The 13,857-nt window shown below is 50.3% G+C and overlaps 1 protein-coding gene across 6 annotated transcripts in view; it reads left to right on the top strand.

Moving 5' to 3' along the window:
- Window positions 1-10,712, top strand: part of SEMA4A (semaphorin 4A) — a 28,591-nt gene extending 17,879 nt beyond the window's left edge. For all 6 annotated transcript variants that reach the window (XM_074390162.1, XM_074390163.1, XM_074390161.1 and 3 more), the window contains 6 exons: window positions 84-234; window positions 5,451-5,631; window positions 7,513-7,631; window positions 7,779-7,936; window positions 8,254-8,354; window positions 9,383-10,712. In XM_074390162.1, coding sequence (XP_074246263.1) covers window positions 84-234; window positions 5,451-5,631; window positions 7,513-7,631; window positions 7,779-7,936; window positions 8,254-8,354; window positions 9,383-9,975 — 1,303 coding nt within the window. In that variant the 3' untranslated portion in view covers window positions 9,976-10,712. The remainder of the gene's footprint in view (window positions 1-83; window positions 235-5,450; window positions 5,632-7,512; window positions 7,632-7,778; window positions 7,937-8,253; window positions 8,355-9,382) is intronic.
- The last annotated feature ends 3,145 nt before the right edge of the window (window positions 10,713-13,857 follow it).

Raw genomic sequence — 13,857 nt, 5'->3', positions numbered from 1 at the left:
TCACTGAGGGTGGGCCAGGGCTGGAGAGAGAGCTGCCTGGTGTGGCAGAGACCAGAGACAATGTTCCCCCTGGCTGTCTCTAGGCAGGTTGGCGGGACCAGGAGCTCTGCGGTTTGTGCCTTCTCTCTCATGGACATTGAACGTGTCTTTAAGGGGAAATACAAAGAGCTGAACAAAGAAACTTCACGCTGGACTACTTACAGGGGCCCTGAGACCAACCCCCGGCCAGGCAGTGTGAGTATTACCCCCTATACTGAGCACAGTCCAAACACATAATGTACCTGAAAAAGCACCTATCATGGCATAGTAAATGCCCAATAAATGTTAGTGCTCCCCACCCCACCAGTCTTGTCTGCCTAGACATACACCTGGTATAGCTGCCTACAGTCCACGTGTCCAGCACCGTCTTATATACAGAGCAGTTGCCAGAGCCATCTCCCTCCACCAAGGCTGAGTGCACACCAAATATCTGGTATATCACTGTGGAAACAATGGGCTGTGTGCCAAGTATTGTCTCGGGCATTGCCACCTGCATTTACTATTTAACTTTTTTTAAAAATCAGAGGCTAGGCCAGGCGTGGTGGCTCACACCTGTAATCCCAGCACTTTGGGAGGCCGAGGCAGGTGGAGCAATTAAAGTAGGGCGTTCGAGACCAGCCTGGCCAACATGGTGAAACCCCATCTCTACTGAAAATACAGAAATTAGCTGAACATGGTGGCACACGCCTGTAATTCCAGCTACTGGGAGGCTGAGGCAGGAGAATCTCTTGAACCTGGGAGGTGGAGGTTGCAGTGAGCAGAGATCACACCACTGAACTCCAGTCTCAGTCTGGGGGATAGAGTGAGACTCAGTCTCAAAAAAAAAAAAAAAAAAAAAAATCAGAGGCCAGGCATGGTGGCTTATGCCTATAATCCCAGGACTTTGGGAGGCTGAGACAGGAAGTTCACTTGAGGCTAGGAGTTTGAGACCAGCCTGGGCAACATTGTAAGACTCTATCTCTACCAAAAAAAATTTACCTGGGCATGGTGGCATGTGCCTGTAGTCAGCTACTCAAGAGGCTGAGTTGGGAGGATCACTTGAGCCTGGGAGCTCAGGGCTCCAGTGAGCTGTGATCACGAGAGTGTACTCCAGTCTCGGTGACCAGAGCAAGATGCTGTCTCTCAAAAAGTTTTAAAATTAAAAAAAAAAAAAAAAAAAAAGAAAAAAACAGAAAAATCACAGCCTGGGCAATATGGTAAGACCCCCATCTCTACAAAAGAAAACAAAATCAGAGCTGATATATGCACATAATTTGAAGAATCAAATAGATCTACAGGGTTGTTCACAAAAAGCAGTCATATTTCCCATCCTCCCCTTCTCTCCAACCGTGTTCAACTCTTTTTAGCTGGTTATTTTCATATTTATCTCAAAATCTTTTATTGCTACTTCTTGATGTTTCAGTTTCTGATAGTATCTGCTGACTTCCCATTCTAGAAGGTGACGATTTAACTGTGTTCCCCAACCCCCACCTCCACCCAATGGTGTGCTAGAGCTGGGTTGCAGCAGCTAGCAAGAACTGTTATTGCATATCTTTTTCCAAATTATGTTCAGTGATATGACGTTGGTAACTTGAAATTAGCCATGGTGGAAGTATACGCCACAGAAATCAGCAATGCAAATTGGGCTTTCTAACCCTCTTCCACAAAAGCTGACTTGGACCAACATACAGTAACTACAACCACCCCCGATCTCCCAACATAGTTTTCTAGTAATTTTGGTTGGATCAATATTTATATTATGACTTTTCTAATTCACAGCCAAGTCAGGTAGTAAGCCATGATTACTTATCCTTTTTGCATAGTTCTGTTTTCCCTGGGGTTAGTAATTATATTGACTTTTTGCTTGCTTTGTTTTCTCAGGTCCTATCTTTCTTTTTTTTTTTTTGAGACAGAGTTTCGCTCTTGTTTCCCAGGCTGGAGTGCAATGGCGCGATCTCGGCTCACCGCAACCTCCGCCTCCTGGGTTCAGGCAATTCTCCTGCCTCAGCCTCCGGAGTAGCTGGGATTACAGGCACGCACCACCACGCCCAGCTAATTTTTTGTATTTTTAGTAGAGACGGGGTTTCACCATGTTGACCAGGATGGTCTCAATCTCTTGACCTCGTGATCCACCCGCCTCGGCCTCCCAAAGTGCTGGATATTTATTTATTTATTTTTGAACAGAGTCGCACTCTGTCGTCCAAGCTGGAATGCAGTGGTGCAATCTTGGCTCACTACAACCTCCACCTCCTGGGTTCAAGCGATTCTCCTGCCTCAGCCTCCAGAGTATAGGTGTGTACCACCACACCCAGCTAATTTCTGTAATTTTAGTAAAGATGGGGTTTCACCATTTTGGCCAGGCTGGTCTTGAACTTCTGACCTCAAGTGATCTCCCACCTCGGCCTCCCAAAGTGCTGGGATTACAGGCTTGAGCCACCGCGCCCGGCTAAACTTTTATCTTTAATTCAACCCCAAACTCTTCCAAAATTGTCTGCATTTCTTCTGAAGACAGACCTATTAGCTTTTCTAACAGTTTCATCTTCCTGGAGAGCCTTCCTGTCTGCTCCAGTCTAGACTGGTGCCCTCTACTCCCCGAGCACAGATGCCATCCTGGAATCCCCCTTCCTCATCATCCTGGGGATTCCCTTTGCCTCTTTCCTGTGACAAATCTCGTGTTTCTTTCGTCCCATGGCTTCCTCTTTTTTTTTTCTCTTTTCTTTTTAACTATGTTATTTAGTGGAAGTTATCCTTTGTAAATTCCTGCAAAAGGATACATGGCAGGTAAATGTAAAGTGTCTGAAAATGTATTCTACTTTCCCATTTGATAGTTTGGCTAGGTACACGTAACTCTAGAATAGATAAACGTTTCTTTCAAACTTTGAAGGCCTTGCTCTATTATCCTCTAGCTTCCAGAGCTGCTGTTGAGAAGTCCAAAGTTATTCTGATCCCTAGCCCTCTGAATGTACCTGTTTTTATTTCACTGGAATCTTTTTTTTGTTTTGTTTTGTTTTGTTTTGAGACGGAGTTTCGCTCTTGTTACCCAGGCTGGAGTGCAACGGCGTGATCTCGGCTCACCGCAAACTCCGCCCCCTGGGTTCAGGCAATTCTCCTGCCTCAGCCTCCTGAGTGGCTGGGATTACAGGCACGCACCACCATGCCCAGCTAATTTTTTGTATTTTTAGGAGAGACGGGGTTTCACCATGTTGACCAGGATGGTCTCGATCTCTTGACCTCGTGATCCACCCGCCTCGGCCTCCCAAAGTGCTGGGATTACAGGCTTGAGCCACCGCACCCAGCCTAAAATAAAATAATTTTTAAAAATAAAATTAAATCAAAAAACTTAGCTGGGCATGGTGGCTCACACCTGTAATCCCAGCTACCTGGGAGGCTGAGGCAGAAGAATCACTTGATTCTCCAGGCAGAGGTTGCAGTGAGCCAAGATTGTGCCACTGCACTGTAGCATGGGCAACCGAGCAAGACTCTGTCTCAAAAAAAAAAAAAATTTAGCCAGGCATGGTGGCACACACCTGTGGTTCCAGCTTCTCAGGTGGCTAAGGTAAGAGGATCGCTTGAGCCCAGGAGGTCGAGGCTGCAGTAAACCAAGATCATGCCACTGCACTGAGTGACGGAGGCCCTGTTTCAAAAAACAATTAAAAAAAAAAATTAAAACCCCTTTGACCTGTAATCTTAGCATTTTGGGAGGCCAAGGTAAGAGATCCTCTTGAGGCCAGGAGTTTTAAGACCAGCCTGGGCAACATAGCAAGAACCTGTCTCTATTTGTAAAAACAAAAAACAAACAAAAAACCCTGTGGGAAGACATGAGAGTGGGTGCATGTGCTCATTCCTGCATCAAAATGAGATATAGATGTTATTACCTTACTTTGCAGATGAGGAAGTTGAAGATCAGAGAGGTGAAATAGCTTGTCTAAGGACACAGCTTATAGGTGACAGAGTTGTGCTCTTGGAGAACAAGGATCCTGACTGAAGATCAGGACACAGGTGTCCCAGAGCCACAGCTTGCTCGTATTAGCAAGGCCTTTAGAGAACAGCTGGTCCAACCCCCTCATTTTATGGGTGAGAAAAAGGAGGCTCAGAATGGAGAAGGGATTCTCCCAGAGTCATGCAGCAAGTTCGTGCAAAACCGTGATGAGAAACACTCCGTGCTACACCACCCCTTTCTGTGACATTCATTCAGTCATTGACTCAGCAAACATTCATTGAGCACCAACTGTGTGCCAGATCCTGTGCTATGCCTGGAAATATAGCCATGAGTAAAACTTGGTCCCTTAAAAAAATTTTTTTGAGACAGTTTCACTCAGTTGCCCAGGCTAGAGTGCAGTGGCATAATCTCGGGTTACTGCAACCTCCACCTCCCATGTTCAAGTGATTCTCCTGCCTCAGCCTTCCAAGTAGCTGGGATTATAAGCACCTGCCACCATGCCCAGCTAGTTTTCTTTTTTTTTTTTGAGATGGAGTCTTACTCTGTCATCCAGGCTGGAGTACAGTTGGCACGATCTCAGCTCATGGCAACCTCTGCCTCCTGGGTTCAAGTAACTCTCCTACCTCAGCTTCCCAAGTAGCAGGGAATACAGGTGCTCGCCACCACACCCAGCTAATTTTTGTATTTTAAATAGAGACAGGATTTCACTATGTTGGCCAGGCTGGTCTCAAACTCCTGACCTCATGATCCACCTGCCTCACCCTCCCAAAGAGCTGGGATTACAGGCATGAGCCATTGCACCCAGGCTGTATTTTTGTTTTTTGAGACAGAGTCTCTCTGTTGCCTGGGCTGGAGTGCAGTGGCACAATCTCAGCTCACTGCAACCTCTGCCTCTTGGATTCAAGTGATTCTCCTGCCTCAGCCTCCTGAGTAGCTGGGATTACCGGCTTGCCACCATGCTCGGCTAATTTTTGTATTTTTGGTAGAGATGGGGTTTCACTATGTTGACCAGGCTGGTCTCAAACTTCTGACCTCAGATGATCCGCCTGCCTAGGCCTCCTAAAGTGCTGGGATTACAGGTGTGAGCCACTGTGCCCGGCCATAAAACTTGGTCCTTGCCTGTAAGGATCCTTTGTCCTGCTTCCTGCTGGCTGCCAGGCCTCCTTGCTGGAGGTGCTAAGGAGGAGCAGACAGTTAACATTTGCTGAGTGCTTGCTTCATGCCAAGCACTGCGTGAATTATTTTTCATGTATTAGTGCATTTTATTTTCCCAGCGAGCCTATGGGGAAGGTCCCCCACTTCACAGCTGAGGACCCTCAAGCATGCAGAGGCTGGGATGCACAGCCAGGCAGCTCCAGAGTCAGAGCTTTTACCACCACCCTGAGCTAAGGACTGCCATGAAGGAGGGGGCCAAGGAGGAGAGCAGGTGTGGTGGGGAGAGGGAGCCGAGGGAAGGGGAAAACCAGCCTGATCTGCCTCCCTCCTCCTTTAGTGCTCGGTGGGCCCCTCTTCTGATAAGGCCTTGACCTTCATGAAGGACCATTTCCTGATGGATGAGCAGGTGGTGGGGACGCCCCTGCTGGTGAAGTCTGGCGTGGAGTATACACGGCTTGCCGTGGAGACAGCCCAAGACCTTGATGGGCACAGCCATCTTGTCATGTACCTGGGCACCAGTGAGTAAAGAGTTCCGGGACATCCCTCAGAAGACTAGAGCAGGGGCTACCCCAGGTTGGGGAGGGAAACTCTTGAGTTCATTCACTTATTCATTCAACAACTGTTTACTGAGCACCTGCTATGTTCCTGGCATTCCACTAGGCTCTGAAAATACAGCAGAGGAGCAAAACCGTATACTTCCTACCCCTTCTGAGCTTTGTGTGGTAGGGGAGGCAGACAGGGAGGTCTTTGGTGGCCTTATCGAGAGCTGTGTGTCTTATGGGGGAAGGTATGTTAGAAGAATGAAAGGGGAGTGGGTGGAGGGAGCTGGAAACCTCACGTGTAGAGATCACTCCTACAGGAAACTTGGCTGAGAAGGGAGAGAGGAAGGAGGTGGTGACTGGTGCAGGGAGTGGGGCCCAGCCAGGGTTCTTGGTTTTGATTTTTTCCCCTCCTTGCCCCCAGGGCCCTTGCTCCCTTGGCCTGTTAGACGGAAGGGATTAAGCATCTAGTAGATGGTGAAGAGATGGGTAGAAGAAGGGCTAAGTGGCAGGTAAAGTTGTGGAGGGCCGGAGACCGGGACACACGTAGAGCTGGGCAGCTGTGGGTGGTAGAGGGACAGCGCCTGAGCTGGGCTGGGAGTGAAGTTGTAGCAGCTTGGTGTGACTTGGTGGGTGTGTAGGCTCCGGGCACAAGAAGCCAAGGGAGCTCTTATCTGAAGGCTTTTGTATTCTCTATAAAGGAGGAGGACACAAGGTCATGAGCTTGGAGTGAGGGGGGCAGGAAAGGTGGGAAGTTTGAGGAGAGAGGGGTAGATTCAAATAGCCATTGTGGGCCAGGCGCAGTGGCTCACCCCTGTAATCCCAGCACTCTGGGAGGCTGAGGCAGGCGGATCACCTGAGATCAGGAGTTTGAGACCAGCCTGGCCAACATGGTGAAACCCCATCTCTACTAAAAATACAAAAAAAAAAAAAAATCAGCTGAGTGTGGTGGCGCATGCCTGTAATCCTAGCACCTCGGAAGGCTGAGGCAGGAGAATCACTTGAACCCAGCAGGTGGAGGTTGCAGTGAGCCAAGATGGTGCCACTGCCCTCCAGCCTGGGCAATAAGAACGAAACTCTTGTCTAAAACAAAAAATAGCCATTGTTGAAAGAGGGAGAGAGAGTCAGTTCGGAATGCGGCAAGACTGCCCAGTGTATGAAGGGCCTGGCTAAGGAGGATAACTCTGAAGGCCAGTGGAAGACACCTGCCAAGTTCATTCATTGCTTCAGGCCACATTACTAGTCACTGTTACCAGCTGTGCACGTATTGGGTATACAGCAGAGAACAAAACACTCAAAAATCTCAGTCTTTATGGAGTGGGTGGAGACAGACAGTAGCATCCTGAATAAGTAAATGACATGACATCATGAGATTTGAGTCAAGTAGAGGGGTGTGCGGGGAATCAGGAATGCCAGGTGGGGAGGTTGCTCCTGTTAAAAGGGTGGTCAGGTAGACCTCACCGAAGTGCTTGATGGAAGTGAAGGAGGCTGGTGATGTGATTTCTGTAACTGACTGTGAACAATCAATTGAGATTACTCACTACCTTCGGGACAGCCGTGATGTGATTTTCTCCCAAGCTGCCCACTGCTTCATGCCTGTGGAGAAATGGACAGTTGGGTTTCTCCAGGGACAAAGTTTTGTCAGGGAGCTGCGAAGGAAGGAGAGGGGTCCAAGGGATTTTAACCATGTATGAGACTGCCACCTCCATGGCACAGAGGAAGATGAATTGTCTGGCTGACCTGTGCCCAGTACACACCACCCTTAGAAGGAGTGTTCTTACAGCTGGGGAGGCCATGTGAAGTTGGGAAGGGATCTGTGGATGAGGTGAGATGACTTCCACTCTTTCTGTCTCCCCATAGCCACGGGGTCCCTCCACAAGGCTGTGGTGAGTGGGGACAGCAGTGCTCATCTGGTGGAAGAGATTCAGCTGTTCCCTGACCCTGAACCTGTTCGCAACCTGCAGCTGGCCCCCACCCAGGTAGGAAGAAGGGACCTAACCATCAAGTGGCCTTCCAGTGGGGCTGGCCTTGGGGGCCTGTTGGGCTGGCTCCCTGGCCTGCACCAGGGTGCTGGGACTTTGCCAGATGTGGCTGGGGCTCCCTGATAATCTCCATCTCTCCTCCAGGGTGCAGTGTTTGTGGGCTTCTCAGGAGGTGTCTGGAGGGTGCCCCGAGCCAACTGTAGTGTCTATGAGAGCTGTGTGGACTGTGTCCTTGCCCGGGACCCCCACTGTGCCTGGGACCCTGAGTCCCGAACCTGTTGCCTCCTGTCTGCCCCCAACCTGTGAGTGCCAGTCCTGGATGGTGGCTGACAATGGCCAGCCAGGACCCTTCTTCACCAGCTTCTGCTACTGTTCTTCCTCTCTCCAGGGGCTACTGACACATTCACTCCGAGAGTCCTCCCATCCCACAGTGGGTTCCTCCAGGGCTGGAATGTGGCCAGGCAGTTTTGAAGCTGCCCTGGCCATCCTGGGTTCCTCCCCTCTCTGTTCCTAGTCTCCCCAGCCTACCTTCTTCCCTACTGCACTTCCTGCCTTCCTCCTTCCTCTTCCCACTTTCAGCTCTTTCGAGGGATAATTTTTGCTTTCTCTGCCCTCTTAGGAATTCCTGGAAGCAGGACATGGAGCACGGGAACCCAGGGTGGGCGTGTGCCAGTGGCCCTATGGGCAGGAGCCTCCGGCCTCAGAGCCGCCCTCAAATCAGTGAGTGTGGGACCAGGGGAGGTGCAGAGGCACTGGAAGACTTTTGGGCAGGGGTGGGCATTCCTGCTCCGGTTTCCTCGCCCGGCACCTGCCTAGCTTGAGATCTGAACGCCTGAGTTGGGATAGATTTGGGTCCTGGCTATAGGGAAGAGGGATAGGAACTCTGAGCTAGAGGCCAAGCTGGGATTCAGGATTGAGATTGCAGTTGCTTTTAGTGTCAGAGTTGGAGTTAGATGGACTAGGGCTTAGTTTGGGGTCCGGACTGGAGATTAAGGAGGGGTGAAATTTGAGTGTGGAAGTTGGAGATAAAAGCTGGGGTCCAGGCCAAGCTCAGTGGCTCACTCCTGTAATCCCAGTACTTTGGTTGGCTGAGGCGGGACTCCCTTCTACCATCGCTTGATCTCATGAGTTTGAGATCAGCCTGACCAACATGGTGAAACCCCATCTCTACAAAAAGTACAAAAATTAACCAGGCATGGAGACATATGCCTATAGTACCAGCTACTTGGGAGGCTGGAGTGGAAAGATGGCATGAGTCCAGGAGGCAGAAGTTGCAGTGAGCTAATATCATGCCACTGCACTCCAGCCTGGGCAATAGAGCCAGACCCTGCCTCAATTAAAAAAAAAAAAAAAGGCCAGGCGTGGTGGCTTAAGCCTGTAATCCCAGCACTTTGGGAGGCCAAGGCGGGTGGATCACGAGGTCAAGAGATCGAGACCATCCTGGTCAACATGGTGAAACCCCGTCTCTACTAAAAAAACAAAAAAAAAAATTAGCTGGGCATGGTGGCACGTGCCTGTAATCCCAGCTACTCAGGAGGCTGAGGCAGGAGAATTGCCTGAACCCAGGAGGCGGAGGTTGCGGTGAGCCGAGATGGCGCCATTGCACTCCAGCCTGGGTAACAAGAGCGGAACTCCGTCTCAAAAAAAAAAAAAAAAAGGGTTGGGGTCCAAAGATAGGTTAGAGACTCTCTCCTGTCTTCGTCCTTCACCCCTCCTTTAACCCTTTTGCTCCTTTCCTTCTCCTACAGTTAAAGAAGTCCTGGCTGTCCCCAACTCCATCCTGGAGCTCCCCTGTCCACACCTGTCAGCCTTGGCCTCTTACTATTGGAGTCATGGCCCAGCTGCAGTCCCAGAAGGCTCTTCCACAATCTACAACGGCTCTCTCTTGCTGATACTGCAGGATGGGGTTGGGGGTCTCTACCAGTGCTGGGCCACTGAGAATGGCTTCTCATACCCTGTGGTCTCCTACTGGGTAGACAGCCAGGACCAGCCCCTGGCCCTGGATCCTGAACTGGCAGGCATCCCCCGGGAGCACGTGGAGGTCCCGTTGACCAGGGTCAGTGGTGGGGCTGCCCTGGCTGCCCAGCGGTCCTACTGGCCCCACTTTGTCACTGTCACTGTCCTCCTCGCCTTAGTGCTTTCAGTAGCCCTCATCATCCTCTTGGCCTCCCCATTAGGAGCACTCCGGGCTCGGGGCAAGGTTCAGGGCTGTGGGACTCTGCCCCCTGGGGAGAAGGCCCCGTTGAGCAGAGAGCAACACCTCCAGTCTCCCAAGGAATGCGGGACCTCTGCCAGTGATGTGGACGCTGATAGCAACTGCCTAGGCACTGAGGTGGCTTAACTCTAGGCACAGGCTGGGGCTGCAGGACAGGTACCTGGCCATGCTGGCTGGGTGGCCCCAGCACAGCCCTGACTAGGATGAGAGTAGCACAGAAGACCACCCTTCCTCGCCTGAGAGGAGCTTCTGCTACTCCTCATCACCGATGGCACTCAGCAGTCTGCCTCCCCTGTGGGACTCCCTTCTACCAAGCACATGAGCTCTCTAGCAGAGTGGGGGCTACCCCCAGACCTGCTCCTGCGCTGATATTGAAGAACCTGGAGAGGATCCTTCAGATCTGGCCGTTCCAGGGACCCTCCAGAAACAGTGTTCCAAGGGTCCCTAAAAAGCCTGCCTGCCCCAGGACCCAATGATAATAAACACCAAACATCTCAAGAACCCTATGCTAATAGGCCACTCCTAGAAACTCTACTCCAAAGCTGCCACTTTGAACACCAACACTCCCCTCTCCCAGGGTCGTGCCCAGATCTGCTCCCTCCTGCTTCCCTTACCGGTCATGCACTGCTGATTCCCAGGAAGTCTTTCCTGAAGTCTGACCACCTTCCTTCTTGCTTCAGTTGGGGCAGACTGTGATCCCTTCTGCCCTGGCAGAATGGCAGTGGTAATCTGAGCCTTGTTTACTCCTTTACCCTACCTGATCCCTTGACCTCTCCCCCTCCCTTTTCCTTTGTTTTGGGATTCAGAAAACTGCTTGTCAGAGACTGTTTATTTTTTATTAAAAAGACAAAGCTTATGTATGACAGGGGGTGTGTTTGTTGGAGCAGAGTGCAGAGACTTGCTGGGATGTCGAGGGAGCAAGCCGTCCAAGCACATCAGTGGGCAGGAGAACTAGGTTTGTGGGGGGGTTGTTCTCTGTGACTCCAGACTACGTCCTCTGCCCTGCCAGCTCCCCACCCAGGACGAGCCCACACCACAGCCCTTTCCTCCACTCTGAGCCTTGCTGGAGGGTGCCGAAAACTTTGCCTTTTGGGCCAGCCACAGGTTGGTGTTGACCAGGCTCAGCTTGCATCTGTCTGCTAGACAGGTGACACCTCATCCCTCAATGACTCCCCTGCTGCGGCCCCCACAGTGGCTGTCCACAGCTCTCCCACACTCCTCGTGACTCTAGCTCAGCCCGATTCCTCACTGCAGCAGTTGGCTTCAACTCTTGGTAGACAAATTTATAGAAAGACTGTGCATCCACCCCCACCCTGGCCACATCCTTCTCCATATCTGATGATGCTCTGTCCACACCTCCACACCACCTTCCCCCTCTCCCCTCTGTCACAAAGGCACACGTCCCTCTTCTACCAAGACTAATCAGCACATCTGTGCCCCCATCACTGCTAGGGATCTGTTCTCTCAGCATCTGAGCCCCAGCATCCCCACTGGCTTTACCCACTTCCTCCTCTTGCATCTTCCCCTCCCACCTACTGGTGTGATCAGGTGTTCTCTACATAAAAACAGAACAAAACAGGCCAGGTGTGGTGGCTCACGCCTGTAATCCAAGCACTTTGGAGGCCAAGGTGGGCGGATCACCTGAGGTCCGGAGTTCAAGATCAGCCCGATCAACATGGTGAAACCCATTCTTAAAAAAACAAACAAACAAACAAAACACAACAAAACAATAATCTTTTCCCAAACTCTGTCCATTCATGTCACCCCCACTCAGTCTCTCTTTCCTGGTACCACCAAACACGGCAGCAGGTCCATTCTGGCTGCCCCCACCTCCCTCCAGTGTCGCACGAGCTTTCTCTAATCCCCTGAGTTCTGGCCTCTTTCCCTACCTTTTTGCTCAAATGGCTCTCTCCAAGACTACCCATAAGCCCCTAATGCCAAATTCCATCTTGGTGTTTGTATAATCCTCACACACTGGCAACCTCATTCTCACAATTTTCTTCTTTTATGGGTTCTTAATCTTTTTTAAATTTAAATTGCGGTTAAAAAAACACATACTATGCAATGTACCCCCTTAGCCATTAAAAAAATGAAAAATAAATGAGGGCAAGGCATGGTGGCTCCCAGCACTTAGGGAGGCTGAGGCAGGCAGATTACCTGAGGTCAGGAGTTCAAGACCAGCCTGGGCAACATGGTGAAACCCCATTTCTACTAAGAATACAAAACTAGCCAGGCGTGTGGCACACGCCTGTGATCCCAGCTACTTGGGAGGCTGAGGCAGGAGAATCACTTGAACCTGGGAGGCAGAGGCTGCAGTGATCCAAGATTGTGCCACTGTGTGTGTGTGTGTGTGTGTGTGTGTGTGTGTGTTTGTGTGTGTGTGTGTGTGTTTTGTGTGACAGAGTCTCGCTCTGTCACCCAGGCTGGAGTGCAGTGGCACAATCTCAGCTCACTGCAGCCTCTGCCTCCCGGGTTCAAGCAATTCTTCGGCCTCAGCCTCCCAAGTAGCTGGGATTACCGGTGTCTGCCACCATGCCCGAATACTTTTTGTGTGTTTTTAGTAGACACAGTGTTTCACCATGTTAGCCAGGCTGGTCTTGAACTCCTGACCTCAGATGATGTGCCCGCCTTGGCCTCCCAAAGTGCTGGGATTACAGGTGTGAACTGCCATGCCAGCTGACAGGCTAATTTTTGTATTTTTAGTAGAGACAGGATTTTGCCACGTTGGCCAAGCTGGTCCCAAACTCCTGGCCTCAGGTGATTTGCCTGCCTTGGTCTCCCAAAGTGCTGGGATTACAGGCATGAGCCACTGTGCCCGGCCTAACAAGTATATATATATATATATATATATGTATATATATATATTTTTTTCTTTTTTTTTGAGACGGAGTTTCGCTCTTGTTACCCAGGCTGGAGTGCAATGGCATGATCTCGGCTCACCGCAACCTCCGCCTCCTGGGTTCAGGCAATTCTCCTGCCTCAGCCTCTTGAGTAGCTGGGATTACAGGCATGTGCCACCATGCCCAGCTAATTTTTTGTATTTTCAGTAGAGATGGGGTTTCACCATGTTGACCAGGTTGGTCTCGATCTCTTGACCTTGTGATCCACCCGCCTCGGCCTCCGAAAGTGCTGGGATTACAGGCTTGAGCCACCGCGCCCGGCCTGTATATATATTTTTAAAATTAGAGACGGAGCATCACTCTGTCACCCAGTCTGGAGTACAATGGTGTGATCCTAGCTCACTGTAGCCTCATGCTTCTGGGCTTAATGGGTTCTCCAGTCTCAGCCTCCTGAGTAGCTAGGACTACAGGCACATGCTACCATACCCGGCTATTTTTTTTTTTGAGATAGAGTCTCAACTCAGTTGCCAGGCTTGAGTGCAGTGGCATGATCTCCACTCACTGCAACCTCCGCCTCCTGGGTTCAAGCAATTCTTCTGCCTCAGCCTCCTGAGTAGCTGGGATTACAGGCACACGCCACCATGCCCAGCTAATTTTTGTATTTTTAGTAGAGATGGGGTTTCACCATGGTGGCCAGGATGGTCTTGATCTCCTGACCTTGTGATCCGTCCACATTGGCCTCCCAAAGTGCTGGGTTTACAAGCATGAGCCACGGCACCCGGCATTTTTTCTTTGTTTTGTTTGGTATGTTGGGGTTTGGTATGTTGCCCAGGCTGTCTCAAACTCCTGGCCTCAAGCAACACGATGTCTCAGCCTCCCTAAATCCTGGGATTATAGGCATGAGCCACCATGCCCAGCCCCCTTAGCCATCTCTACCAAAAAACCCCCCCATATATATATATACACATATATAAATACATATTTATATATGATATATATTTTATACATAATATAGATAACATATATACATATATATTTATATATTTATATATATATATATATATACACAAACACACACACACACATATATATATATATATTAGCCAGGCATGGTAGGTAGCCCATGCCTGTGGACCTAGCTACTCAGGATGCTGAGGTGGGAGGACTG

Source organism: Saimiri boliviensis, chromosome 19 (assembly GCF_048565385.1).
Source record: "Saimiri boliviensis isolate mSaiBol1 chromosome 19, mSaiBol1.pri, whole genome shotgun sequence".
NCBI classification, from domain to species: Eukaryota; Metazoa; Chordata; class Mammalia; order Primates; family Cebidae; genus Saimiri; species Saimiri boliviensis.
The sequence above is the reverse complement of the archived record's forward strand: the minus strand, read 5'-3'. Positions and strand labels throughout refer to the sequence as shown.